Source organism: Artibeus jamaicensis, unplaced genomic scaffold (assembly GCF_021234435.1).
Source record: "Artibeus jamaicensis isolate MK-2021 breed Jamaican fruit bat unplaced genomic scaffold, CSHL_Jam_final contig_471, whole genome shotgun sequence".
In the NCBI taxonomy this organism is placed as follows: domain Eukaryota; kingdom Metazoa; phylum Chordata; class Mammalia; order Chiroptera; family Phyllostomidae; genus Artibeus; species Artibeus jamaicensis.
In genome coordinates, this window is record NW_026521850.1 from 2060002 (window position 1) to 2084438 (window position 24437).

Consider the following 24437-nt stretch of genomic DNA (forward strand, 5'->3'; position numbering starts at 1 on the left):
ACAGTTCCCGCACCTCCACGTTCCCCAACGCAGGAGGACCCGGGCTCCGCACGCGACCCCCAGGCCGAGGATGTGCAAGGGCGGTCGGGGCGCGCAGAAGGGCGCGGCCACCAAGGGGGACCAGGGTGCGGAGGGATCAGAGGGATCCGCGGGGGCGGGACCCAGGGGGCGGGGCCGGCGCAGCGGGGGCGGAGCGCACGGCCTCGCCGAGCCTCACTAGTGCCTCGGCCGCAGGAGGGAGTGCAGGGGTACGGGGCGCGGGCGCGGGCGCGGTGGAACGAAGGGACAAGCCGGCGCACGGAGCCGGAGCGAATAGCCGCGAAAGCCCAGCACGCCCTGCAGCCAAGGGAAGGGCAATAGCGGGCCGCTGCCGCCCGTGGGATCTCCCGGCGCTCGAGTGTGTGCCCGAACCCAACCCGCCCGGCTCAGGAGGCCGCCACCGGGCGCAGCGGGCAGCCCGCGGGCAGGCATGCCGCGGCTCCTGGCGCCTCTGCTCTGCCTGGTGCTGCTGCCCGCTCTCGGCGCACGAGGTAGGCACCCGCCCACCGCGAGCTTGCAACTTTCCGCGCCTTTCGGAAACTTTGGCGGCGCCCTACGCGCGCGCCCGGGGCGGCTGGGAGCTGGCGGCCAGGGTGGGAAGAAAGGGGGACCGGGCTCTCCGGGGCGGGGTTGGTGTGGGGGAACAGCCGGAGTCTGGGGCTCGGGGAGGACTGACCTTCCCCCGCGCCGCCTGCCCAGTCAGGGTGGACTCGTGCTGTCCACTCCCGGAGCCCAGGTTTGAAGTCGCGTTGAAGCCCGGCGTGGGGCGCTGGCAACCCCCGGAGGCCCATCCCTGGGCTCGCGCCCTTCGCTGGTGCGCGTGGGGCTCGCCACCGGGGCGGGCGAACTGCCTACCACTTTTCGATTTGAATCAAATAGGTTTTGGTTTCCTGTTGCTTTGGGGGCCATTTATCTTTTTCCTTCGTCTCTGGCCCGCGCTAGGGGCGGATGTTGGGGCGCGGAGTGTGGGGTCCGGGGCGCCGCGTTCGCCTTGACTGTGCCGCGCCCAGGCCGGGTGCGGGGCGAGGTGGGCACAGGGGCGCGAGGCGGGCCCGGTCTGCCTGCCCCTTTGGCAGAGTTCGCGCAAAGCCGGGGAAGGGGGCTCGGATCCAGGGTCCACGGCCCCTGGCTGCTCCTCCCGCCAGTGTCCCCGCCCCACGCCGGGTCTCTGCCCACTGCCCTGCCTCACGGACAATTTGGGGGAAGGGGCTGGTGTGGAAGAACTCAGCTGCGACTGGGGGGACTTCCCCTTTGCGGAGTTCAAGTTTAGATATCTTGCCGGAGTGGGGTGGGGGCGCTCATTCCTCTCTCCACTTACTTGGAGGGGATGGCCGAGGAATCCAGTGGTATGATTAATTCAATTCCCATAAAAGTTGGAGGAGAGAATTAGCTCCCCACTCCCAGAAGGTAGGGTTCCATGTCACCACGCCCTGTCCCAGCTTCTGCGAGGGGTTTAACTCACACAGCCTTGGTGAGATGGGCTTTATTAATTGATCTCTTCTAGGGAATAGGGTCAAGTTCCTTCCAAATGGGGCATCTTCAATCCTCCACTCTGGGTGTGTGTTGGGGGCGGGGGTGGCGCCTCCCTGAAGATGCCTGAGGGAGCAGGTATTGGGTGTCCCTAGGGGCGGGGCCAGGCCCCCAGGAGGCAGCCCTGGCACGACAATGAGCTGCTCTGATTCCCCGGCCGGCGGGCGCTTTGTTGGCGGGCGGGGCGGCTGGCCTTGCAGCTGTCGCGTTTTCCCACGATCAGTAGCTGAGCAAGGCCACCCCCCAGCGCCGCCCCCTCACAGAACATGTTTGAACAGCAAGACGATCCTGGTGGCTGGATAGGGGCCCCAGGCCGGCCGCACTCCCCGGTGAAAACAGGTTGGGGTGCCCACTTTAGGAAGTGGCCCGGGGCCATCTCAGCTTTTCTTCTCTGCTGTCCAGGTGGCATTTCAGGCCACCCTGCCCCACTTCGGGCAAGACCGCTGCACCTGCCACCTAGCCAACCTGTTCCCCTGACTCAACATTCAACATTCTGGGCAGAATGTTGAAGCCCTTTGGGGTTCACGCAAGGGCTTCAACATTCTGGGCAGAATGTTGAAGCCCTTTGGGGTTCACGCAAGGGCTCCCTGCGGCCCCCTTCCCCCAGCAACCCCATTATACAGTAGATCCTCTGAGGCGAGGCGAGGGGTGGGTGATGCCCCTTAGGGTGAGCGCCCGCCCCCCGGCTGGGGGCCCTGCTGCCTGGGAGGCTGACCTCTCCTCTTGCCCCTCCCCAGGCCTGCGCTGCTCCCAGCCCAGCGAGACCTGCTTGAATGGCGGGAAGTGTGAAGCGCTCCCCAACGGCACGGAGGCCTGTGTGTGAGTACTGCCCTTGCTCCAGCGCCGCCCCCGAGGGACCTGTTGCTTTGTCGGAGGAGCCCCTGCCTCTGCAGCAGGGCTGGCGGGACAAACACTAGTCCATTGTCTCCTGGGGATGGCCCAGAAGGCTGGGCGTGCTCACGTGCTACTTTTATTGGACAGAGTCTGGCAATTACTTAATCACCCGCAATTATGCTGCGTGTGGAGCCGGTCTGGCCTCTGGAGGCTCGCGCACTCCTCTGTGGGCCTGCTCGGGCTCACGGGGTACTAAGTGGGAATCCCCGGCACCCAGTTTCTTCCTGAAGTCCCCGAGAGACCCCTGCCCTGCCAGGAGGGCTCTGGATCCTGTATGGAGTGGTCCAGCCCCCTTGCCCTGCTGCCCGGGAGTGACCCCTCCTGCAGGCAGGCTGTGCCCCTCAGTGAGAAGTGGACTCTCTGGAAGCCACAGCCCACCTTCTCGGCCCCTGGCCCCTGGCTGGCTCCTCTGGCCTCAGGGAGGCTGGGGAGAGAAGCTGGAGCCAGGCCTGTCTGCTGCGCCCAATTCTGCGGGGTGGGAGGCTGGGGTGGCATTCCCTGCGGGACATTGGGTGTCCGTCCTGCCATCCGAAGCACTCACCTGGCTCCCTAAGGGCCTCAGGTTCTCGGCCGTGAAATGGGCGAGGGTGGGCGGGGTGGTGGAGGGTTGCTGTGTGCACACCCGCCAGGGAGGGAGCCCCAGGGAGCCCCAGTCGGCCCCTGGGGGAAGTTTTTCTTCTGTGGCCAGTGCCCTTCAACTTGAATTCATCCCTGATGGGAATAATGAGGAGGTGCGTGCTGGCTGCTGGGAGGCCCCCGCCTCCCCCTGGAGGCCCGCTGCCCGGCGCGCCCTCATTCCAAGTGCGGAGGGCCCATTCCCTTGACAACCCCCAGCCCATGGGCCAGCAGCCCCCCTCCCAGCTCCCACCCTGCCCACACTGAAGCCAATTAAGCGGGCCTGTGAGCAGTTTAATGGACAAAGCCGATTGTGTCTTTGTCAGATGCTAATGAATGCACACTGCTTTTTTTTTTTTTGCTTTTTTGGGGGCCTTTTCCTCCTGCAGAAGCCTCACCGACGCTTGATGCCCTAAATCTTGTTTCCCTTCATTCAGAGACCGACAGCTGGGACTCAGTGGACGTGCACTGGCTATTGTTGGGGAGGCGGATTAATGCTGTGTGATTAATTATGCGTGGCTTCCCAGAATGCACAGCTCCGCCCGCCCAATCCTGTGGGGGTGGGGGGTGAGTCTGTGCTTCTGCAGAGGGTTTGGGGAAGGCGGGAGGGGTGCTGCTCGGGGGAAGTGGGGGCAGTGTCTTATCGGTGGGACCACGGAGTAGGGGCGCTCTGGCCCGGGGGACCTGGGGTGGCCCTGGGGCAAAGCCCGTGCTGCAGGCTGCCTGGGCCAGAAAGGGGGTGCACTGGCCTCGGGATGGGACACCAAGGGGCCATGAACGTGCGACGTGCCCTCCCAGCCCTGAGCCTGGGCTCCCTGGGAGCCCTGCCAGGCCAAGCCAGGCCACTGATCAGGGTGCCCGCCTTGTCTCTGCCTGGGGGCCTGGCGCGCCGCCCCCGCCACCCCCCCCCCCCCCGTTGGGAAGCCTGCCTCAGTGCGGCCTGGCGCTCGGCCGAGCTCGGCCCACAGAGGCCTCATTGTACAGCCCCCACAGATCCACTCGGAAGACGGACGGAAGCAGCGTCCTCAGAGGCCCCACCTCTGGGCGGCAGCGTTATGTTGGCGGCGAGGGACCCAAGCAGGGTCTGGCCCCCAGCTGGGTCCAAGTGTGGAAAGGCACAGGTCCCGGCCATTTGTGGGTGTCACAGGCACTGGGGGGCAGGCACCCCGGCTCCCTCCTGTTCTGGGGTCTGTGCCTTCCCACTGGTCCCCAGCCCGCACTGCTGCTCCGAGGGCCCCGTGGGGGTCACTGGTGTGTGAGCGGCCCGTCTAGTCTGGCTGAGGGGGACGCTGCCCTCTCTCCTCAAAGGTGCTGGGGTGCAGGCCTCTGGAGGCCGCCGACCTGGGACCCTCTGAAAAGTCTTTGACTGGGCCAGTCTGCTGGCTTCCTTACGGACAGGGCGTGGGGAACTGGTGTCACCGTGCCGGGCACGCCAGTACCTGAATCACCCGTTCCCACCTCGGAGAGAAGGGATCTTCCTCAGAAGCCGCCAGTCAGGTGGCTGCAGGGTTGAGAATTGGAAAAAGAAGCTCAAGCGTCTTCCCAGGAAGTCCCAGTGGCCCGGAGGAAGGGCTCTCTGCACGTCCCTGTATGTCCCCGTGTGTCCCCGTGTGTCTCGCCGTCTCTGCACAGCTGCTGGGGGCCTGCCTGGGCCGGCCATTGCAGCTCTCTGCCCGTGTCCAGCCTCCAGGTCAGCCCCTTGGCGCTGAGGGGAGGGCTCCCCCTCTTTTGGTTGGGGAGGAGGGACTTGTAGGGACTGTCATCCTCGGGGCGAGCGTGCATTCTTGGCGCAAAAGACTCATGGGCCTGTCCAGCTCCCAGTCCCGGAGCTGAGGCCCCAGGAGGACGAAGATGCTCGCCTGTGAGAAAGTCGCAGCTTCCCTGGGCCTCTCCCAGGCGCTCACAGATGGCCGACTGCCGCGCCCAGAGCCCTGGAGGGAAGCCCAGCTGACCCGCTGGGGTGGGCTTGAGCTTTGGACCCTCCTGCGCTGGACGCCTGGCTCCGCCACCTCGGGTCATCCGGCTGCCTGAACTCAGGTTCCCCATCTGTCCTGTGGACCATGGGTGTCACACACGAGGGGCCCCTCGGTGGTGCGTGAGGGCTGCGTGAGGACAGCAAGCCGCAGACCTCGGGTGGGGCCGGCTGCTCCCGCCTTCTCCTTTTGAGCTGACGGTGCCGGTTTCGGGATCCTCATTCTCAAATGTTCCGTTGGCTAATGAGTTAAATCAGAGAACCCAAGAGGTGCTGCCTGGCGGGCCCAGCCAGGGCCTGGGGAGGGTTTTGTGCCCCACAAGGGCCCTGCGCGCCTCCTCCCGGGGACACTGGGGCACCCGCCGTGTGCTGGGGTCTGTTCTGTGTGTTGGTGGTGGGGGACAGGAGAGGCGAGGGTGTGGGCGTGTGGCCGTCCAGTGCAGGTGAGCACCGTGGGTGGGGCAGCTCCCTACGACCTGGCATCCCCGTGTGGATGGGGCACGGGACAGGAAGTGGGCACGGAGAAGCCAGTGCTTGGCCCCAAGATCGCACAGCGCAGCCTGGGTCAGGCCGCCTCTCTCTCTCTCTCTCTCTCTCTCTCTCTCTCTCTCTCTCGGGCTCCTAACCCTGGCCACCTGCGGGGTCTTCCCTCCCTGGACACTCCTCGAGGGAGTACAGCTGAGGCCGCGACTTCCCTTTAAAAGAGGAGGTTCGGAGGTTGGGGCAGGAAGTGGCTTGGGCGGAAAGTGATTAGGCCAGCCACCTGGCTTCGAGGGACGAATGTTGTGTCTCTGTCACCTCGCTGCACTGTTTCCATTGAGTCACTTGCAAGTCTTGGGCGAGGCCGGGGAGGAATGGGTTCTCGCCCATCCTCACCCTGAGGCTGCCGCTGCAGGGCTTCCTCGGTGGACAGGAGCCCGGGCTTCAAGGACAGACGCAGGTTAGAAAAACACGTGTCCACGCCCAGCGTCAGCTAGACAGTCTCAGCGACTTCCACGGCACGCAGACGTCAAGGAACAAGGCTTCATTAAAGAAAAGCACCTTCCTGGGCCAGGCCCCGCCTCTCTGCAGCAGCCAACGTTTTTTCCATTGAAAAGATCACGATAATATTTTTTAGAAAGAGAAAGAAAACTGCCCTTAGCAGGAAGAGGGTGGGGGCAGGGCAAACAGTTGGCCAAGGAGCAGCTCAACAGGAAGGAGGAGCTGGGTCCGGGCGCTGGGACCCCGGTGGCCGTGGCGGCAGGGGAGGGGCCCCAGGGAGTGACCGCTCCACTGCCCTCGGGTGGGCGGCAGAGGCCACTACCAGCAGACAGGGGGCCCGCCTGGGCAATGCCAGGCCGGGCCGAGGGGTCGCGTCCCCCTGGGGTGGAAGGACACTTTTCCTGTTTCGTGTCTCGCCTGTAAATAGTGAAAGGATGTGGCTTTGCAGGCGGGACGGCACGTCTAGCTTGCTTTCCTTAACGGTGGAGACGTAATAGCCCCACGAAAAGCAAGCTGTGCAGAGTGAAATCGCCCCTGGGCAGGCGGGTGATTCACCGGGCTCCCGCCCCTCCGGGGGGCGGCCGGCTCTGCCCGGGTTCATGCCCAGTTTACAGGTGGGAAAAACGGAGGCTGGGCCTGGGGGTGGGGCCCCGAGGCCGGCCTGTGGCAGCTTTCGCCTGCCTGTGCAGGCGCGCCCAGAACTTCCCAGTGCTTCCCAGAGAGAGGTTTTTGTGAGCAGCTGGTTCTGGGCCTCCCGACAGAGTGGTCCTCCCGTTCCCCGAGGGGTAGGGGCCTGGGTGTCTCTGGGGACCACGTGGGCTCCAGCCCATGCCCCACCTCAGAGGGTCTAGAAGATTCGAAGCCAGCCTGGCTCTGGTTTGCTGGGCTCCCCTCAGACATAGATCTCCTCCCTGGGCCTTGGTTTCCCCCTATGAATGTGAAGGGGTTGCGTTAGGTGGCCCCCGAAGCTCCCTTCCAGCTGCACCCCCTGGAAGGGGCCTGCAGGTGCCCTGGGTGGTGGCGTGGGCAGCGGCATGGTGGGGGCAGAGGGGCTGGAGAGTCAGACCTGGCCATGTGGCAGGGCAGGTTCTGCCAGTCTGGAGCAGGCCTGGGCTCCCGCCTTCTCACCACCTGGCCAGCTGGTGGGGCACACCTGCTGGGGAGCAGGCAGTGATTGACAGGCGCTCTGGAGGGGGGCGGGCCAGCAGAGGAGGGCCCTTCCCCCGAAGTGGCCTTCTCCTGGCCACCCCCCCCAGGCCTTGCCTCCCCCACCCTGTTCTGGAGAACATACAGGAGCTGACAACCAGATTCGGGGGGGGGGGGTAGATGTGCACTCAGGGATCTTAGTGGTAAATTACTCGTTTATATTTTGCCATTTTATGCCCTGAAAGGGTACAGCTCAGTGGCGTTTAGTACGTCCACCGGGTTGTGCAGTTGTCGCTGCCATCTAGTTCTGGGACGTTTCCTTACCCGGATGGACCTTGGACCCACTGGGCAGCTGCTCCCTGCGCCCCCGGCCCCCAGCCCAGCAGGCCCTACTCTGCTTTCTGCGTCTGGGCCGCTAGTTCTGGACAGGTCACGCAGGTGGGCTCATAGGACTCATGGCTGCTCACGGTCCTTCTCCTCAGTGTGTATCCAGGGCTCACCCACGCCGTAGTGGGTGTCAGGGCCTCCGTCCCTGAAGCACGGGCTTTTATACCCACCTGGGACTGGACCGCGTGGGCCCACGGCAGGCACTGGCATCCAGGGCCTTGTACAGCCTTGAACACGAATCCAGAGATGGGGGTGGGGGCTAGCAGGCATCTGGAAGGCTGCCTGGAAGAAGCAGCGCTCATTTCCGGGCCCCTGTGGCCGTCCCCAGTGGTGTGCATCTGTAGATCCGTGGAATTCTGGGGACAGAAACCCCCCACCCCGACGCTTCACCACCGAGTGGTCACTTCTCACTGCGGGTCTCCCCCTACCACACCCACTGCCCCTGGGGCAGAGCATTTTGGGAAATGGAGCCCCTAAACCTCCCCCTCCACGTCCCCCACGCTCCAGGGCAGGGACCCGGACGTCTTGACTTCAGGGTGAGCCAGGTGAGGCATTCCGCTCCCTCATGCGAAGCTGTTCCTTTGACTGGGCGTCCATTGGGCGGACACCCCTGAGAGGCCGCCTGAGGGGCCTGGTCTCTCCTGCCAGGCAGCCCCCCCAAGCCCTAGCCGTTGGTTGCCCTGGGGGTCTTGGTCTCTCCTGGGTTTGGGGTGTGATGGGAGCCTCCGTCCACTGGAGCAGTGGAGGCTTGAAGCTTCCTGGAAGGAGCACCTGGGGCCCTGGTTTCGCTTGGCCCATGGAGAGTACATGGGGGAGGCTCAGCCTCTGACAGCCGCCCTGCAGCCCCCAAACCTGAGGGTCACTCAGACACGGCTGCCAGGCCCACATGCTGCCCTGGACCCCGAACCCAGAGCACTCATCCCCAGTGTGGGGCCCCAGCCACAGAGGGACTCACCTGGCCCTGCCTGCACAGGGCTGCCCGGGGACAGGTGGGTGCCAAGTGTGGCCGCCCCCCAGGTCCGGCATTAAAACACGTGGCCGTGTTAGGCCTTCTCCACCGCCAGACCTGAGGCTGTGACATGCTGGCTCCGCTCCAGTGGGTGGATTGTCCGGCCTGTGTCGCCCGCCCTGTCCCTGGGCTGGCTGTCAGTGTGTGTCTCTCAGGTGCTTGCACTGGGAGTCCTGTTGACCTGCGTGCACAGTCTTCTTGTCACTCTGCGGACACTGGTCATTTGCTGAACAAACTCTTGCCCACGGGGGGCTCCAGTGGCCCGCCTCCCCAGGTCCCCGCCTGTCTGGGTGTGAGTGCGGCAGGCCCACGAGAGGGGCCACAGAGCATCCGAGGCGCCCAGAGTCGTGGGCCCGCTCTGAGGGCCCGGCCCCGGGAGGGTGCCATCACCCTCTGCAGCAGACACGCCCCTGACCCACTCAGTGCCCCTGGCCACCCCTGCGGATGGACCCCTGTGAGCGAAGGCGGGGCGGGGCGTCTCTGGAAAGAGCTGTCTCGTGTGAGTGGCAGAGACAGGGATGGTCGGTCGCGGGCCCTGGGGACCCGCCTCCCACATTTCCTCTCGGTTTCAATTGCTGGTGAGCGGAAACTGCAGTTACTGGAAATGAGAGCTTTGGGGGAGCAGCCGGTGTGGTTCTGAGTGCGCGTCCCCGGCGGCTGGGTGGCGGGAGGCAGCCCGGGCCCCACAGAGGACGCGCGTCGGGGCCTCGGCCCCACTTCCGCCCCCAGGCCCCTGCCTCCTCCTCCTTCCACGAAGGGCCCAGTGACGTGGCTACCTCTGGGCCTCGTGGGTCCACCTGAAGGTGCCTCTGCCCCATCAGCTGGGCCTGTGCTCCCCGGGGGTGCCCCGGAGGTCAGACTGAGAGAGGCCCCCTCCGCCGTCTGGTTGAGAGCCTGATGGGGGAGGGGAGGCCAGGTACAGCTGCGCACCCTGGGGTCCAGTGTGTCGGGGGCCCAATGCCCTGGTGGCTCCCAGCACAGGTGCCCGGCAGGTGTCTCCTGGGCCTGGGAGAGCGGTGGGGGGGCCAAGGGGGCGGCTGCAGGTTTCCGGCAGGCCCGGCTTCCAGCCCGCAGGGAGACGCAGCCCGGGACGCTGCTCCCCCAGGGCCCGGGTGGTGCCGTGGTGGAAGGCATAGGCCCTGTGGGCTGCGTGACCTCAGCTGCCCGCCTGCCTCTCTGAGCTGCTCTTCCTCCCGGGAGGATGGCGGCCTGCACGGGAAGCTGGCCTGGGCATTTCCAACGGGCAGAGGCACGTCCTCCCCGCCCGCGGTGTCGTGTTCGACCGGCGTCTTACTGTGAGGTAACTGGATTCCCATGGGCTGTCGGAAGTCAGGCGGACAAGTCCTGCCAGCCTCACTCTCAACCTGCCGTGAGGCCTGCCCAAGTGTTACTCTCGGAGCCCCTTCCCGCCCCGAAGCCTCTTCCAAAAGCTCTTGCAGAAGGTAGCCCCGCCCCTGGATTTGGGCAAGGTCCAGCCAGGGCCGAGGGTCCAGGCCAGTCCAAGAACCTCTCCCTGTATGGCAGAGCCGCCAGACAGCCCTCTACCCATGCTAAGTGGCCCAGGCCCCCGAGCCCCTCAGGGTGTGATTTGAGGCCCCTCCCTCATCTGGCCCAGCCCGGCCTGGGTGTGGGTGGCTGGATTCTGTTGCCAGCATTTGCTGTGTCCCCAGGTACCTTGGTGGCTCTGCTGGGCGTGGGGTGAGAGGGGCCTCGTGCAGACAGCCAGGTGTGCAGTGGGCTCCGTGGGTGTGGGGACTGCAGGGGCCTAGTGCTCTGCCAGGCAGGCGGTGGGGAAGTCCCTGACTGGTGTGGCCTGGGAGAGAAGGCCAAAGAGAGAGGGGGCTGGTGACCCGGGCAGGATGGGGTGGCTTTGGGTGCCACCTCTGAAGCCTTTACCCCATGCTCTGGTTTACTCAGGAGCAGCCCACAGCCGGGGCTGCCAGGGTCCCCGCTGCCCAAAGTCGGGGGGTGTCCTGGGAGGAGTGGAAGAACACGCAGGGGGCTGGCCCTCCCTTGGTCTGCCCAGCGGCCAGCCGGGAGTGGGCCCCATTCCCTCATCCCCAGTGCCAGCAGATACCACCGTCCCTGAGGTGGTAACAGGTGTCCCGAGCTGGTGCGGCCTCCTGGACAGAGGGGTGCAGCGGAGCTGGGGCCCAGAGAAGCCAGCTAGGAGGCTCCGCAATCCCCAGGCCTCTCACCAAGAACACCCCCACCCTGGGTTTTGTGTTTCGGCCACTCCGTGAGGATGTAAGAATGCATTGTCTGCTCAGGCTCCCAGCAGGTCTGGGAGATCAGGTGGCCAGGGAGAGAGCCAGGCGCCCAGTGGGGCGGCCGGGGTGCACGCCCTCGCTGTGTCCATGGGGCACCTGCTGGCCCTTCGCCGCCTTGGGAGGCGGCGCTGTCCTGACTGTCCAGTCCCCCTCAACCCTTTGTTCCACCCTGAGTCTACCCACCATGTGGGGCAAGGAAGGCTGAGAGAGGCACTCAGTTGCGCACTGTGGGCACGATCTGCGTGAGCCAGGTGTTCTGGTCTCAGATGGGCCCGTGTGTGTGTGCAGACCTTCTCTGGGGCTCCCGGGAGGCAAAGCTGTCAGCATCCGAGGGGTGGGGGTGGCTCCCCTCTTCGTTCTGGGGCCCGTGGGAGGGGCCCTGCTGCCCTCCCCCTGAGTTCTCAGGATTCTGGGCCCACACAGGGCTGCCCCTGAGTGCCCGCCCGCTTGGCTGAGGGGGGACAGCCCCCCCGCACCCCTCCCAGATGGCGGCTGCCCCTGTGAGCGGAGGCCTGGAATTGCCAGAATCGGTTCTGGCTTCGGCGAGGAGCTCAGCTGGCAGTTGCTGACTTAATTAATCGAGTCTGGGATTAAGTCCTCCGTGCGCGCCTGGCCTCTGCGCCCATCGATCCAGACCTGCATAGGCCCCACCCTCCGAAGAGACCCCTGGCAGTTCTGGGGGTCCCTGGCTTCCCTGGCTGTGGGGGCTCAACAGGTTTGTCCCTGAGGCTCTCAAGGGGCCATTTGAAGGACCCAGAGAGTGGAGGGCGGAGGGCATTCGAAGAGCCCAGAGAAGGACACCCATTCCAACCTCGTTCCTGGCCTGGGGCTCTGTTTTGGGGACCAGGTGGGAAATTCCTCACAGTGAAGGGAGCAGCCGGCTTTGCTCCCCCACCTCACAGCCATGCCCCCCACCCCCCCGCCAGCGGTCCCTGGGAGAGCTGTGCTTGCTGGCGCTGTGTCTTCTGCACCCCGTGGGCAGCAGCTGGGCCGTGTCCAGGAAGCCGCTTGACCTCCACGCTGGCCTTTCTGTCCCTTCAGACCGGCACCCACTTCCCATGTCGAGGGTGGGGCGGGGGGGGATGGGGGTGCCGGGGGCATTGTTCTCCCCACGGTGGGAAAGCTGACTTCTGGGGGACAGTTCCGGCCCCACACAAAGGGCTTCCCCGGAGCCAGGACGGAAGACCGCACTTTTCCTGTTCCCCTGCTTCCCAGCACACCTCAGAGCGCCAGCGACGCAGCTTGGGAGAGGGAGCCCAGTCGGGGGCTGGGAGCCGCTGCACGGCCCGGACGCGGGGCCTGCGGGGCCTGTGGGCCTGCTGCAGACCCCCACCCCCCTGGGCCACACCCTGGCGGCCATTCCGGTCTGAGGGGCCACTGATGTTTGTCAAGGTGGCAGAGGGGGGCTGGACACAGGAAGGGGAGAGGACTGGGAGAGGAGTCCAGGGCCCTGGGAGCAGGGAAGAGGCCCGGCGGGGCACACCGGGCCCCACCCCCAGACAGGTGTCTCCACAAAGGCTCCTTCCTGTCCAGGCTTGGAGGGAACCCGGGGGGTCCTGTGCTGTGGCCCTTCGTCCGGGGCTCTGGGAGGTGAGGACAAGGGGCCAGGAGTACGTACTGGGCAGCGGTCGCCCTGGCTCTCATGTCTCCCTGGGGCTTTGTTTCGGAGCGGAGTGGGTCTGCTGTTCCTAGTGGGGAAGGACCCCGGGTGGGGCGGGACGGGGGAGGCCCAGAGGAGCCCCTGCCCAGCCTGATATCAGCACATCACTCCTTGGCAGCAGGTGCGGCCTGGGAGGTGGGGGACCCCTGCTGGGATGTGGGGGGCCCTGGACAGGGAGGGGCCAAGGTCTCGGGAACACGCCCTACAGCCTTGGCCAGAGACAGAGTTAGGCTTGTTGACCCCGCCCTTTCTGGGGCAGTTGTCTGGGGATCCAGGGTCCCGTGCCCCTCAGTCCTGCGAGGTCCTGGCCTCAGTCTCCCTCAGGTGCCCCGCTTCCTGGGCCAGAGCAAGGCCATTCTGTGTTCCCAGGGTGGAGGGCCCACCTGCCTGGCCACGACCCAGGTTTTGTGCCTCGATGGGTCTTTGCTTCATACCTTGGGACCAGTCTCTGGGGAGGAGGGGGCGCTGCACCAGGCCCCTCCCCAGTAGTGGGTCCCAGTGACACCGGGTTGGTTGGAGCTGGTTAAGGACAAGAAGGTAGAGGCCAGGACAGGACGGCTAATCCTGGCGAGGTGGCTCCTTCCATAGGTATCCATGCAGGCTGCCCGGCACCGTGTTCAAGGGGCCGGGGGTCGTAGGGCGGTCCCTTGCTGTGTTGGAAGTCTCGGCCCCTGCTAACCTTTGGGGTGGGGCCCCAGGCCCTGCAGACACGACCTCCGGTTCTCACACTGCTGCTGCTGCTGGTCAGGACAGGCTTCTGGGCCAGGAAGGCCCACGTGACCCCCATGCTTTCCTGGAGCAGGTGTGTGTCCGCTGGCGCAGAGAATCCAAGCGTCGTGGGTCAGAGCACAAGTCCTCCGGCCCTGGCGGTCGGGTGACATCCAGGATGGGCGGGGGGGGGGCCCTCTGAGCACATGCAGTCCCCAGCCCCCTCACTGCCCCTGTGGGAAACTGAGGCCCAGGTAGATGACGGTGCGCAGGTGGTGGCCACTCCGAGTTCCCTGGGTGGAGCCACATGTGGCTTGCCCACCCTCAGACCCCCGAAGTACCTCCCTGGTGTCTCTGGTTCCTGCCTCAGATGGCCTCCAGCTGGCGGGGGACAGGGTCTGCCTCACCCCTGGGCCGGGCCCCGCAGGACCGGAAACTCCTTGAGGGCAGATCTGACTTGGTGAGCTTCGAAGCCCCCGGTGGCTCTCCTTTCCTGGATGGGGTGGAGGGAGCTGTCATCTGTCCCCCTGGGGGTGGCAGATGGCCGCTTAGCTTAGAAGGGAAAACAGCACAATTTAGAATCGGTCCTGGGTGAAAGGTCGCAGCAACATCTGCCTCCGGACGCTTTCTGGAGTCACACTTCTATGGAGCGCCGCGCGCTGCGGGGGAGGGGCCCCGCACAGTGGAAATATTGAGGCCGGGAACAAAGCACAGACCAGGCTGGGGGACAACAGGCGCGGCAGCCATTTGGCGTGCCTCCGGGCAGGTGGCTGCCGGAAGCCCCGGCCCTCCGAAGTCCCGTCCTGTGCCCCCAGCCCCACCTGTCACTCACCTGCTGCCTGTCGGGGCCGGTCACCCGTTCCAGGGCTGTGTGTGGGGCGGAAGAGAAGGCAGGTGGAGGAGCAGGCGCTGCGGTGACCTCCTTCAACTCCGCTGTGCCACGTCACCCAGCGTGGGCCCTGAGGCCCCGGGAGCTGGGGGGTTTGGTGGGCAGGGCTGTCCCTAACAGGAAGGGCCCAGGGTCAGCAGGAGGTGTGGTTTGGGTCCCAGGGCCCTGACCTGGGCCACTGTAGGAAATCCCTGAATTTCAAGGCAGGTGTTGGTTTTGCCTGCCCTTGCCAAACCCAGGCACCTGTCCCCACTAGGCACATACACTGAGCTGCCAGGACAGGCATCAAAGACAGAATGGCCACCGGGGGCTTAGTCACCCTCGCCGTGGCCCTGGCCGTGTCCGAACTGGCCTTTCAGTCACTCCCATCTCGTTAGGGAAGTCTAGTCACTGTGGGCAGAGGAGGGGATAGGTATGAGTCCCTGGGAATTCCAGTCTTATGGCCAGACTTGGAAACAGGTGCAGGGGAGAGAGGTGGCCTGGGCTGGAGCCCCGGGGCCAAGGCAGGCGTGGCCGTCGGGACTGGCCCAGGCCCAGACCCTGCGTGCCCGACGTCCTCCTGTCCTCGCTCCGGCCCTCCCTGACCAAGCACCTGCTTCCGGAGCCCCACCCGCAGGGCCTGCTCCTCCCCGGTGGCCCTGCCTGTCCGCTAGCTGGGATGCTGGTGGTGGAGGGAGGCTGTGCCCGGCCCAGCCCCGGAGCCTGCGGAGATGGGCGGCAGGCCTTCACGGCGTGTCCGCCAGGCCTGGGTGGGAGCGGGGAGACAATGGGCCCTCTCAGCTGCTGCTCCCCAAGGAGGAGCCTCTCTGCCCCTGCCCCTGCCCCGCCCGCCGGGGCAGCCCACCACGCCTGGCCCGGAGCAGCTGCCGCCCGCGTCCCCTGCCACAGCACACCTGCTGCCTGGCTGCCCTTTGTCCGTGCTGTGGACGCCTGATTGATTGGGCGGGTTTTCCCTCTCGCTGGCTGGCTGTGATATGTGCGGTCTGGCGGGTTCTCCCAGTCCTCCACGCTGAGGTCCCCATTCAGGTCGGAGTGGCTGCATGGTCGGGGGGTGGGAGGACGGGGGGACACATTCACTGGAAGACTGCCCCAGGGCTGGTGGGCTCAGAGTGCCTATCTGGGCGTGGCTTTCTGGTCCATTTGGGTGTCCCGACACGTTAGGGAGCTGATGGGGAGGGGGGCTGTAGCGGCAGGGGTCCCCCAGCACCAGTGAGGGGGCCCAGCTCACACAAAGTAGGGCAGGGGCGCAGAGAGTGGGGGGGTGCGGACGGCAGCCTCCCATGGCTTTGGTGAGCCTGCCCTTGGTCCGGCACCCACCGCCCGCCCGCCCCGTCTGCCGCTGGGGAAGAAAAGGAGCCTTTTCTCTGGCGGGAGTGGTAGCCAGCTCCTGCCTGACAATGGAGGGCATTGAGTGGGGTGGGGGAGGTGCTGCCACCCCCCCACCCCACTCAGCCCAACTGCTTGGTTCCCAGTGAGCTCAGGCCAGCACCAGGCGGCCGGTAACTGGATCCACGGGCGGGGTGGAGCCGCCTTCCCCAGACCCGGGGCGGGGGGGTGTGTGGCGTCAAGGGAGCCCCAGTGCTGGGTGCCTGAGCACCCAGCTCCCTGGTCTGTGCCCGACAGGAGGAGCCCCCCTGGCCCAGGCCTGAGTCAGCTCTCCAGGCCTCCCTGGCGGGGCGGGGGGGCAGCTTGTTTTCTTTAAGCCAATTGGTTTGAGACTTTTGGCTTCTGGCAACAGATGGTGGGCCCGAGTGGCCATTTTGGGTCCGCCTTTCCCAAGCCCAAGCTGCAGCCACAGATAAAAAAGCCTCAGGGGGACAGATGCCTCCCAGGCCGCAGGGACACGGGGACAGTCCAGTTGCTGAGAAACGCTCAGACCCCGGCCCCCCCAGACCACCCCCGTCACCCCTCGAGGGTGGGGATCCTCCTGGGGTCACCCTGCTCGTGAGGGATGAGGGCGGCAGGGGAGGGAGTGAAGACTGGACCTCAGGCATCTACGTGGCCACAGCTTTAGGCGCTATGCCAGGGGCAGAGCCGAGCCCCTGTTCGTCCGGGGGACCCCCAGGTGCCCCACCAGCTCCTGCCCCTGAGTGAGGCCCCGCCCACCCAGCGCCCAGGGCTGCGGGTGCAGCTCGGGGGCCTCCCTCCCTGGCCCCCTCAGGCAGGCACGTTCTGCCTCAGAGGCTTTGTGCCTGGGAAGAGCAATGCCTGGCTGGTCCCAGGGCCTCTGCTGAGCTTTCCCGCAGGGGCTGGGCCGACAGGTGGCCAAGGGGGGTCCTGCACTGACTGGGAAAGGGAAGCTCTCAGCTCACCTGCTCCTGATGTACCTGCCCAGTGTGTTCAGGGGGGCGGGGGCACAGACCTGCATGTGTGGCCGCCCTCAGCCCACCCGGCCCCTGGAGCCCAGGAAGGACGCCCTTGTTCCGGCACCTCGGTTTCTCCAGCTGTAAACTGGGTGGTTCCTGGACTTCCGAGGAGACTTGTTTGGAAAGGACCAGCTGGGTGCTGTACGCGGGTGGGGGTGGGGCACCAGCCGTGGCCCCACGAGGTCCCCGTTGGGGACAGCCCTTGACGGGAGCAGTGCCCCGTCACGTGTGGCATACTCATGGTAGAAAAGCTAGAGGGGAAGGAGGCAGGGTCTCGCAGAGTGCTCCTGCCCCACCCCCACCCCATCCAGTGGCAGTGGCGGGAATTTGTCGCCCCCTTCCTGGAGGCTGGCTGGTTTGGAAGTCTAAGTCGGGTCCTGCCGAATGTGCTGGTCTCTGGCCCATTCCCCTAATTAACAGAATTTTTTTGCGTAGAGGTGAAATTCACTTACTATAAAACTCACTACTTGAGCGTGTCCAGTTCAGTGGCATTTGGGCTCACTCACGACACTGTGCAGTCACCCCGTGGACCCAGAACCCGCCCGCTGCCCCTGGCAGAGCCCTGGCAGCCCCCCTGCTGTGCCTGCAGCACCGAGTGAAGCCGGCAGCTGCTGGCGCCGCCCAGGAGTAGACGCGGTGCCGAGTGGCGGGACAGCCGGTGGAACTGACCCCTCTGCTGTGTCTGCCACAGCTGCAGCCACGCCTTCGCGGGCCAGCGATGCCAGGCGCACAGCCCCTGCCTCAGCGCCCCCTGCAAGAACGGCGGGACGTGCCACACCGTGGACCGTGGTGGTGCCGTGGACTACACCTGCCGCTGCCGCCTGGGCTTCTCCGGGCCCCTCTGCCTGACGCCCCGAGACAACCCCTGCCTCTCCAGCCCCTGCCGCAACGGCGGCACCTGTGACCTGCTGACGCTCACAGACTACAAGTGCCTCTGCCCCCCGGGCTGGTCAGGTGAGGGTGCAGTGGGGCTGGGGCCCTGAGGACTCCTGTTGGGACGCACGGCCCTCCTGGGGGTGGCTGGCCCTGGCCCTGCCCCGGCTGTGGGACGTGCTGGCAGATGCCCGTTTTCTGTGGCTGAGGGTGGGGGGGGTCCTGGGCCTCTGAGGTCTGTGATCTAGAAATAGCTCCGAGCCGCCCCCCTAGAGGCCTGTTCCAGCCCTGGCTGTGGGGTTTCCACTTCCCTGCCTTCCGCCCCCTAGGGGCACAGTGGTCCTCCGTCAGGAGCCGCGGTGCCAGATAGAAGTTTCTGGGAGTTCTGCAGGCAGACGGGCCCCGTTGCACCTGCGTGACTCAGCCTCTGGGAAGTACCTGGCCTGTAGAGAGACAGCTGCGCTGTGTGGCGGGGCCCCGAGGACTAAGTAGAGGGTGCCAGGGGCCGCCCTGCCAGTGTGACCCTCTCGCCCCGCTCGCCCACCAGGGAAGATGTGCCAGCAAGCTGACCCGTGTGCCTCCAACCCCTGTGCCAACGGTGGCCAGTGTCTGCCCTTCGAGGCCACCTACATCTGCCGCTGCCCGGTCGGCTTCCACGGCCCCACCTGCCGGCAGGACGTGAACGAGTGCGGCCAAAACCCCGGGCCCTGCCGCAACGGCGGCACCTGCTACAACGAGGTCGGCTCCTACCACTGTGCCTGCCGCGCCACCCACACCGGCCCCCACTGCGAGCTGCCCTACGTGCCCTGCAGCCCCTCCCCGTGCCAGAACGGGGGCACCTGCCGCCCCACAGGGGACACCACCCACGAGTGCACCTGCCTGCCAGGTACTGCCCGCCGGCCTTGGGGCGGGGGGTGCGCCCCTGACTGCAAATTAGAAGGCGGCGTTGGGTGTACGGAATAGGGGCAGGTCTGGAATCAGGGGCATTGGGAGGCGGCCTGTGTGGGGTCCGGCTGTCACCCCAGTCCCCAGCTGCCCATTGCTGACCGGGGCAGCATCTGCTGACTGCACTGCGGGCCCACGACGCCCAGTACCCCTCCCCTGTGCCAGGGCCCTTGAGTGAGGTGGGGCCCTGGGCCTCCTGGGGCAGCAGGCAGGGCCACTGTGAGTGACCCTCATGGGGGCCCCCGGGGACGCACCTGCAGGCTGCAGTAGCCTCGCCCTGGTAGGGAGCCCCCCCCCCCAAGCCCGGGGCTTCCCCTGCTTCCGGGGGGTGGGGCTGCCTGGCTGGCACCGTCACTTCCCCCGGGGGTGGCCCTTCCCTTCTTCCGGTCCATGCAACAGCAGCAGGGCCCCTCCCCCACTCCATCTCGCCAGCAGCCCCCCTTCACTGGTTGTTCGCACTGGTCTTTCCATCCTAGTTTTTGTTTGACTCAGTTTTGTTGCTGGTGGCCTAAAAATAATGACGCCGAGGAGGTCCGAAACCTCGTGGTCTGTCTGTCAGTGGCACAGCACGGTGGGGAGGCGAGACCACAGCAGGGGAGTGGGGATGAGGGAGGAGTGGGTGGAGTGTGGGTGCTGGGGGGCACAGCACCGGCTGACCTGCGGGTGGCCTGGGGGGTGCCCCGGCCCCCACACCGCCAGCCTGGCCCAGCCCCACGAAGAGGAAGTGCTCTCGAGGCTGCCGCACCCCAGGCCCCGTGGCCGCGGTGCTGCCTGTGCGTGCAGAGGCCGGGCGCGTGCCCTTCTTGAGTGTCCCTGGGTTCCCCCCTCGCCACCTGCCCTCCCTAGCTGCTGGCCACTAGCCAGTCAGTCTCTGGGGAGCTGAGGGCTGTGCCCTCTGGCCAGGCCCGCCTCAGGCCCTCAGTTCAAATGCCGCCTAGGTGGCTGTGTGACCTTGAGCCTGAGACCTCAGTGCTGGCCCGACCTGGGGGCGGGGATGAGCCCAGCCCTCTAGCCCCACTCGCTGGACAAGGGGATCCTCCAAGGTGCAGGGCTCCCCAGAGTCAGGGGAAATGGCGCACAGGCTCTGGGCTCTGATTTGGGGCGCTCCCCAAACCACTCTGATTTACATTGTGGCGTTTACATCCTGGCCAGCTGATTTTGCTCCAGGGCAGCTGAGGGGGGTTCAGGGGAGGGGCTGTGTCCCCAAGGGCAGGGGAGTGTTCAAAGGCACCGGGAGGGACTGAGGGACGTTAATTAGTAACTGCCTGTGGTCTGACTATTGCCAGGCACACCTCTCTGTGGGCTGGTCCTTGGACCAGCGAGGGCTGAGTGGATTAATAGCTCACTGGCCCGGGGCTGGGGGAGGAGCTGGGAGGGGAGGGCTTCGGCTGGCACTCCCCCAGGACTGCCAGCCTGGTCCCGTGGCCCCATGCAACTCCAGTGAGGTGGCACATCCATGGCTGAGCACTCCCCCACGCAGTGCCTGGCCCTCGGGCCCTGCCCTGACCCGTCAACCACTGGGAGCGCTGAGCCACAGAAGGGCTTCTGCGGCAGACCCCCAGAGCCCGTGTGCACCTGTCCGTCTGTCCAGTGCCCTTTACCAAATGGTTCCTCGGAGAGAAACGTGCTGCTTGGTTTCAGGAGTGGGGAGGGCAGGGAGCGGGGCTCGGTCCCTGAGGACCCCAAGGGCAGCGGCACTGCAGGGTGAGGGCTGACCGGGCCCCTGGCCCTCCTTCCGTAGGCTTCACCGGCCAGAACTGCGAAGAGAACGTAGATGACTGTCCGGGAAACAGCTGCCAGAACGGGGGCACCTGTGTGGACGGCGTGAACACCTACAACTGCCGCTGCCCGCCCGAGTGGACAGGCACGTACCTGGGGGAGCAGCCGAGGGGGGACTCCACCCCCCCGCACCGTGCTGTTTTCCCTGAGGGAAGCCAGGGCCTCGAGAGCCTCCTCTGGGCCAGCACCGGCGGTGCCACCAGGGGCAGCCCTTCTGCCCACAGCCAGCATCTCGGGCCCCACGCCAGTGGTCAGCACAGACCTGGGCCATTTGCGGCCTGGGCCCAGGCAGCCCTGGGCCAGAAACAAGTGCCCAGGTTTGAGCCCAGCCTGCTGGGTAGGACAGAGGGATGCTGGCCATCGGGTGCGAGCCCTGCCATCGGGGCTCGCTGTCCGGTGGGGGTGAGGAGCCCATGTGGACCCCAGTATGCCCGTGTGCACACAGTCAGAGCAGGGAGACAGAAGTGCCCTCGGTGCTGAGGGAGCAGGGAAAACGGGATTCGGATTGGTGATCGAGGAGTCTTCCCGGGAAGGCTTCCTGGTGGAGGTGGGCCGGGCTCGGGCAGGAGCCAGGGTCCCGGCCCGGGGCTGAGGGCTCCACTGCCCCTACAGGGCAGTACTGCACCCAGGACATGGACGAGTGCCACCTCATCCCCAACGCCTGCCAGAACGGCGGCACCTGCCACAACACCCTGGGCGGCTACAACTGCGTGTGCGTCAACGGCTGGACCGGCGAGGACTGCAGCGAGAACATCGACGACTGCGCCAGCGCCGCCTGCTTCAACGGCGCCACCTGCCACGACCGCGTGGCCTCCTTCTACTGCGAGTGTCCCCACGGCCGCACCGGTGAGGGCCGGGTGGCCCTGGGGGCAGGCCTGACGGGGGTCGCTGCCCTTGACCGGGGGTCCCCATGGCCGGGCAGGCACACGTGATCTTGCTCCAACACACAGGCTGGCTCTTTAGGGCCCCCGGGGATGATGACCTGAAGGGGCCGCTCTGGAGTGAAGAGGGCAGGGGCGGCCTGGGGCCGGGCTGGGTGGCACTCTGGCTCCTGGAATCAGCCCACGGACCTGGGACACACGGCAGGGACCCACTGGGGGCCCCTCCTGGGGCCTCTGCAGGAGCTGGGCCGCCCACTGATGGCCGACGCTCCGCCCAGGTCTGCTGTGCCACCTCAAAGACGCCTGCATCAGCAACCCCTGCAACGAGGGCTCCAACTGTGACACCAACCCCGTGAACGGCAAGGCCATCTGCACCTGCCCCTCGGGGTACACGGGCCCGGCCTGCAGCCAGGACGTGGACGAGTGCGCGCTGGGTGAGCTGCGGGCGGGGCGCGCTGGGGCTCAGGGCCGAGGGGTCCGGTGGGGATGGAGTCCGCCCTCAGAAGGTCCCTCGTCTGTTGGGGGAGCGTCTGACCCGTCCCCGGTTGAATTGGGGTGGGGAGGCCCCAGAGCGTCTGAGGCCAGAGCAGCCCCTCACCATGCGGCCCCCCCACCCCCGCCAGGCGCCAACCCCTGTGAGCACAAGGGCAAGTGCATCAACACGCTGGGCTCCTTCCAGTGCCGGTGCCTGCCTGGCTACACCGGCCCGCGCTGCGAGATCGACGTCAACGAGTGTGTCTCCAACCCCTGTCAGAACGATGCCACCTGCCTGGACCAGATCGGGGAGTTCCAGTGCATCTGCATGCCCGGTGCGCGGGCCAGCGGGGGGCCCAAGGCCACCGAGGGGGGCCCAGCCAGGGGGAAGCAGGAGCAGTGGGGGTGGGTCGGCCCTGGTTGGCCCTGGGCGGCTGGCCGCGAACCCGGTGTGGAAAGCGGGAAGGGGGCTTTCTGGGCCCAGACCGAACCGGCCCCTGCCCCCGCTGCAGGCTACGAGGGCGTGTATTGCGAGGTGAACAAGGACGAGTGCGCCAGCAGCCCCTGCCTGCAGAACGGCCGCTGCCTGGACAAGATCAACCAGTTCCTGTGCGAGTGCCCCCCAGGTGCGGGGCCATCCCCCGGGCCCCGACACTCCCCGTGGCTGGTCCCGGCCTCGGGAGTGCTGGGGTGTGTCCAGGCCAGGCAGGGGGCTGGCCCCTCATCTTGCTGGGTGTGCTCCTCTGGGTTGGCGAAGCCCAGGGCCCGGAGACTCTCCTTCCTGCTGCTGGGGCGCCCTAAGGAGGGGGTGCGTGCCCCAGACTCCTGAGAGGTTTGGGCAGAGGGACCCCCGCCTGGCTCCCTGAGGGCTCCCGGCTGTGTTGGAGCCCCTGGGGGGCTGCGTCTGCCCGCCAAGCCCCCGCCAAAGCACACGCTGGGGAAGCCCATCTCGGGCACTGCTGGTCCGGGCCGGCTGGGGCTTGGCCACCGGGCTGTGGTGCCCGCCATCTCGGCTGACAGCCGCCCCTCTGCCGGCCCCCAGGCTTCACCGGGAACCTGTGCCAGTACGACGTGGACGAGTGTGCAAGCACGCCCTGCAGGAATGGGGCCAAGTGTCTGGACGGACCCAACACCTACAGCTGCGTGTGCTCGGAGGGTGAGGCGCCAGCCCGCTGCCCGGGACCGAGGGGGGCAGGTCCGCAGGGTCCAGGGGAGGGGACAGTCGGAGCTGAGGCGGGGACCCTAACCCAGGGCCTGGGGGTGCTGCTCAGCTCTGAGCCCGGCCGCGTGGGCATCTCTCGGTGAAAGACAAACCCCCGGTCTGTCCCTGCGGGGATGTGAGCAACCGGGGTCTGCCTGGTGCAGAGTCCCAAGGCCAAACTCGTGGCCAGGGAGCAGCTGCCTGAGCCCCGTGCCCCGCCCTGCAGGCTACACGGGACCCCACTGTGAGGTGGACATCGATGAGTGTGACCCCGACCCCTGCCACTACGGGTCCTGCCAGGATGGCGTCGCCGCCTTCGCCTGCCTGTGCCAGCCGGGCTACACGGGCCACCACTGCGAGACCAACATCAACGAGTGCCACAGCCAGCCCTGCCGCCACGGGGGCACCTGCCAGGACCGGGACAACGCCTACCTCTGCCTCTGCCTCAAGGGGACCACAGGTGCCTGACCGGGTCTCGGCGCGGGGCGGGGCTGGGGGCAGGCTCAGGAGCTGACTCCCAGGTGTCCCCCACCCCCCAGGACCCAACTGTGAGATCAACCTGGACGACTGCGCCAGCAGCCCCTGTGACGCGGGCACGTGTCTGGACAAGATTGACGGCTACGAGTGTGCGTGCGAGCCGGGCTACACGGGTGAGGCGCCCAGTACTCGGGCCCCAGGGGGCTCTGTCCCTCCCGGGCCCCCTCACCACGGGCCCGGGCTGTGCTCAGAGGTCACGGTCAGCGGGGTCCCCAGGGCCCCGCTGTCGGCTGACTGAGGCAGGGACCTTGGGGGTCCTGGGCTCTGGGCAACACCAGGCAGCCGAGAGCAGAGCCAGGGTCCAGAGCAGCGCTGCCCCCGAGCATGTCCTGGCTGTCTGGGTTTCGGGGGCCCTGCAGTTAGAGGGGTGGTGTGGGCTTGGCCCCAGGGTTGCTGGGAGGAGACTCGTGAGTGCGGTGCTCACCCCACACAGCACTGGGCCGGGCCAGGCCGGCTGGGGCTGCACCGACGCCCTGGACACTGTCCCGCAAAATGCCTGCTCGGCCAGTTCATGCCTCGAAGGACGGGGTGGAGGTCTCGGTTAGCACCCCTGGCTTAACAGAGGGGGAAACCGAGGCTTGGGCCAGACCCTGCTCTCCGAGAGCCCTCCTCCTTGTTCTATTCTGGGGGCCCTGGTGTAGGCGCTGAGCCCCCCCCTCCCCCCCAGGGAGCATGTGCCACATCAACATCGACGAGTGCGCCAGCAGCCCCTGTCACAACGGGGGCACCTGCGAGGACGGCGTCAACAGCTTCTCCTGCCGCTGCCCCGAGGGCTACCACGACCCCACGTGCCTGTCGGAGGTCAACGAGTGTGACAGCAGTCCCTGCATCCATGGAGCCTGCCGGGACGGCCTCAATGGGTACGGGGTGGGGGGACAGGGTGCAGGGGACCTTCCGGGCACTGCCCCGGAGCCAAACCGCTGCCGCTGTCCTGGGCGGGGCAGGCACTGTCGGGGACTCCATCTCCCTGCCATCTGACTGTAGGAGGGGGCTGGAGCTGGGCAGGGCCCAGGCCGCACATCTCGACCACCCCTGACCTGCAGTGCGGTCACCTCTGCAGGTACAAGTGTGACTGTGACCCTGGGTGGAGCGGGGCAAACTGTGACATCAACAACAACGAGTGTGAGTCCAATCCCTGTGTCAATGGCGGCACCTGCAAGGACATGACCAGTGGCTACGTGTGCACCTGCCGGGAAGGCTTCAGCGGTGAGCCGGCCACACAAGGCTCTGGCTTCAGGGTGGGGCCTCCAGGCGGGGTGGGCAGAGCCAGGACAGGCCCTC

The 24437-nt window shown here is 66.6% G+C and overlaps 1 protein-coding gene across 1 annotated transcript in view; it reads left to right on the forward strand.

Moving 5' to 3' along the window:
* Nucleotides 1-231: 231 nt before the first annotated feature.
* The window catches only part of NOTCH1 (notch receptor 1), a 40146-nt gene continuing 15940 nt past the window's right edge, over nt 232-24437 (forward strand). Inside the window, exons 1-14 of the mRNA XM_037127657.2 lie at nt 232-530; nt 2307-2388; nt 17158-17420; nt 17887-18225; nt 20026-20148; nt 20676-20909; nt 21223-21378; nt 21568-21753; nt 21931-22044; nt 22461-22574; nt 22846-23079; nt 23159-23269; nt 23824-24016; nt 24217-24362. Of these exons, the coding sequence (XP_036983552.2) occupies nt 470-530; nt 2307-2388; nt 17158-17420; nt 17887-18225; nt 20026-20148; nt 20676-20909; nt 21223-21378; nt 21568-21753; nt 21931-22044; nt 22461-22574; nt 22846-23079; nt 23159-23269; nt 23824-24016; nt 24217-24362 (2356 nt within the window). The 5' untranslated portion in view covers nt 232-469. The remainder of the gene's footprint in view (nt 531-2306; nt 2389-17157; nt 17421-17886; nt 18226-20025; nt 20149-20675; nt 20910-21222; nt 21379-21567; nt 21754-21930; nt 22045-22460; nt 22575-22845; nt 23080-23158; nt 23270-23823; nt 24017-24216; nt 24363-24437) is intronic.